Raw genomic sequence first — 3,321 nt, forward strand, 5'->3', positions numbered from 1 at the left:
TTCTCTCTCTCTCCTTCGCTTTCTCTCTTCCTTCTCTTTCTCTCCTCCTCTTTTCCACTCCTCTCTCTCTCTTCCTCTGTCTCTCTCCTTTTCCTCTTTTTCCTCTTCCTCTCTCTCGCTTCTCTCTTTCTCCCCTCTTCTCTCTCTTCTTTCTCTCATTCTCTCCCTCTATTCTCTTTTCTCTCTCTTCTCTCTCTTTTTTTTTATCTCTTCTTTCTCTCTCTCTCTCTCCTTTCTCTTTCTTTCTCTCTCTCTCTTCCTCTTCTCTCTGGTGTTGGCGTGAAGCAGAAGTCTGGTATTTTAGCTCTCTCTCTTTCTCTGTCTCTGTTGTTGGAGATCCGTAGCTTCATTATAATCATTGTATTGTATGATCTTCTCTGGAAAAGATACATGGGGAAGAAAGAGCAGCAGCAGAAGCAGAGAGACACAGCAAAAGTTGAAGCGGTTCTTGAGCTCATCAGAAAACAAACCCAACTCACTGTTAAGCAGGTACCTATATACCAACCAACTCTAATTTATAAAATCTTCATCGAAATGCATGATTCATTTAACTAATTAATACAGGAGAAGTTCTGCAACTATGCTTGTGTGGAACGCTTTCTGAAACAAAAGGGTGATAATGTCAAACGAGCTGCCAAGCAACTCAAGTCTTGCCTTTCTTGGAGAGACTCCATAGGCACCGGTACATATATATTATTCTCTTCTTTCTGCAAATTACAAAGCTTCTTAACCATTATCATCAACAAATTAAACTAATGGACTCTTTTCTATTGTTTGAAATTTTAATATCTGTTTCCTTGAATTAAGGCTTAAAAGTAAAATGCAGGGCCATTTCTCCCAATCATTAAAGTCACCCTCTTCTTCCATACCCATCTCTTTCTTTTTCAACTTATTCATTGATTTAGTTTTTCCCTTTTTTTTTTCTGTGGCTTTTCTATTGGAAACAGAGAATTTGATAGCAGATGAATTCTCAGCTGAACTGGCTGATGGTTTGGCTTATGTGGCTGGCCATGACGACCAATCCAGGCCAGTTATGGTAATTGATTTCAGCACCGTTGTTGGTTCGGTTCGGTTAGGTTCTTTGATTTTTCTGAGTTAATGACTTGAGTTGGTATAACAGATTTTTCGGATAAAGCAAGACTACCAAAAGATACATTCTCAAAAATGGTAAGACACGAGACTTCCAAAAAACCAAGAAAAATGAGGCTCTTTTGATGAGTTAGTTTCTAACACGATTTGTTTTGAAATTTTGAAGGCTTACTCGATTGTTGGTGTTCACAATAGAGGTAGCCATTTCGGTGATGCCTAAAAACGCAGAACAATTTGTGATTTTGTTGGATGCAAGTAAGTCCAGCCAGAAATAACATATAATTGAACTAAATAATAGTATCCGGAGTGAGGATCTAGGGTCCTATTATATATCGGGAATTGCACTAATATTCTGTCTCACAATTGGTTCTCCTGAAATGTAATTAAGATTTGTCAAGTAAAAGAGTTAGTAGTTGATGGATGGTTGCGCAGGCTTTTACAGGTCCGCATCTGCTTTTATGAACTTGCTGCTGGCAGCGCTGAAAATAGTGGGCGACTACTACCCAGGCAGACTCTATAAAGCATTTGTCATAGACCCTCCTTCTCTCTTTGCTTACATCTGGAAGGTAACTAACATTCGTATCACCATTTTTCCAATTTCAAAATATATAATCTTCATGCATTATGCTTTATGCTTTATGCATACTCCTCTATTGTGTTTGACCATTTACGATCAATGTCAATGGACCACCATCCTGCTCTGTTTTTAAGGATTCCCCACACCCAATCCAAATCCACATGTCTTCCTTTTCAAACCCAATTAATAATTGAAATAGTATCCTTTTTTCAACATGACAAACATTTATTGTATGATTCCTGTGATTGCGGGTGCAGGGTGTTCGTGCCTTCGTGGAGCTATCAGCAGCGACCACGGTGGTATCATCGTTGGATTACGAAGAGTCGCTGGAATACAACGACTTCGCAGCATATCACCCGCGAGCCTCGTCCCTCCGATTCGACCATTCCACGATCCAATCAACGGCCAAGGTTGGCTCATGCTCCTCCTCGCGCTTCGCCTTCACCGTCTCCCAATCATTTGACTCGCTCAAGCCGTGGTACCTCAGCATGGCAGACACGTCAGCATCCAAAGTTGGGCCCACCAGCCCATCTCCTATGATGGGCCAGGCCCGCATCTCCCCACTCAATGCTCGCTCCTTCTCATTTGCATCTCCAGCTTCCAGGACGCCACGTGGCGACGCCACCATCAATGCCGCCAGGCTCGCCAGGAAGTCGCTGTTCCCGTCGACGCCTCTGCCGCAGCGCGTGACGCCGAGAGATCCGAGCGTGAAGGCGGCGATGCCACGAACTCCGCGGGCGTCGTTTCTGCAGTCGCCGGCGACGTTCTTCCGGAGAGAGGGACACGTGAGCAGAGGAGAGAAGTGCCGGGAATCGTTCGTGGCTTACTTGAAGTTCTACCGTAGACCCTACGACGAGATGGTGTACAGGTCAAAGATGCGACCCCCACTGGGTGGACTCATCTCCATCGTCTCTCCTCACATCAGGCGCCGCCACGTGTCACTCTCTCAACGATACTGACCTCAATCAAACAGAGTTTCACATCGTTGCTCTCTTCTTTTTCTTTTTTCTTTCGCGAAAGTAAAAAAGTATATAGTGTATTTCGATGAATTGAATTAGTAGCTAATAATTCATTAATTAAATTTGCGCAATTCCATGTGTGCGTACGTGTGTGTGTTCTTCTTCATGCATTGCATTCAATTAAATGAAACGACCAAGTGCTTAGTGGAGTGTGAAATAGTAATTAAGAGTTGGTGTGTGTATGCCTGGGAAGAAGGTAACGTGGTCGAAACGCCGAACCCTCCCTGCTTTGGAAATCTTACGGTGGGAAATGCAAGTACAACTAAGTAGGTTAAGATAATTACCGAATCGTTGAAAATGAGCAGCGTTGATGTTTGTAAATAATTTTAAATTGATGCTTTATTTGGTGTTGTGATAACGAGGGTTATTGTATTTAGAATCGTTGGAGGAGTTATTCGTTGAACAATCCAACAAAAGCAAAGAACAAATTTGAAAACTTTGATATTGTATCGTTGTGGTTGTTTTATGTTACTCGTCGACTCACACGGGAGTTGGTACTTGGTTGGAATATGTGTCTGGTTTTGCTGTCTGAGAAGTCAAAGAGAAAGAGGGTGAGGTAACTTGGAACTTCTTCGTGACTTCGTATTATTGAGAAGTGGGAAATCGCAGTGTGCAAGGAAATTTTGATGCACTTGT

The 3,321-nt window shown here is 42.6% G+C and overlaps 1 protein-coding gene across 1 annotated transcript; it reads left to right on the forward strand.

Moving 5' to 3' along the window:
- On the forward strand, positions 232-2,752 carry LOC107643678. The gene is made up of 8 exons (XM_016347397.2): positions 232-295; positions 387-489; positions 565-682; positions 948-1,036; positions 1,121-1,167; positions 1,256-1,344; positions 1,522-1,655; positions 1,924-2,752. The coding sequence occupies exons 2-8, from the start codon at positions 391-393 to the stop codon at positions 2,623-2,625; spliced, it is 1,278 nt and encodes a 425-aa protein (XP_016202883.1). The 5' UTR covers positions 232-295; positions 387-390; the 3' UTR covers positions 2,626-2,752.

The sequence above is a fragment of the Arachis ipaensis genome, chromosome B05 (genome assembly GCF_000816755.2).
Source record: "Arachis ipaensis cultivar K30076 chromosome B05, Araip1.1, whole genome shotgun sequence".
NCBI classification, from domain to species: domain Eukaryota; kingdom Viridiplantae; phylum Streptophyta; class Magnoliopsida; order Fabales; family Fabaceae; genus Arachis; species Arachis ipaensis.

Excerpts from the sequence above, each read along its gene's own strand:
- LOC107643678 (XM_016347397.2), top strand. The coding sequence starts at position 391 with ATGGGGAAGAAAGAGCAGCAGCAGAAGCAGAGAGACACAGCAAAAGTT. Across the intron at positions 1,168-1,255 it reads AAGATACATTCTCAAAAATG|GCTTACTCGATTGTTGGTGT; the intron begins GTAAGACACGAG and ends GAAATTTTGAAG. Across the intron at positions 1,345-1,521 it reads TGTGATTTTGTTGGATGCAA|GCTTTTACAGGTCCGCATCT; the intron begins GTAAGTCCAGCC and ends ATGGTTGCGCAG.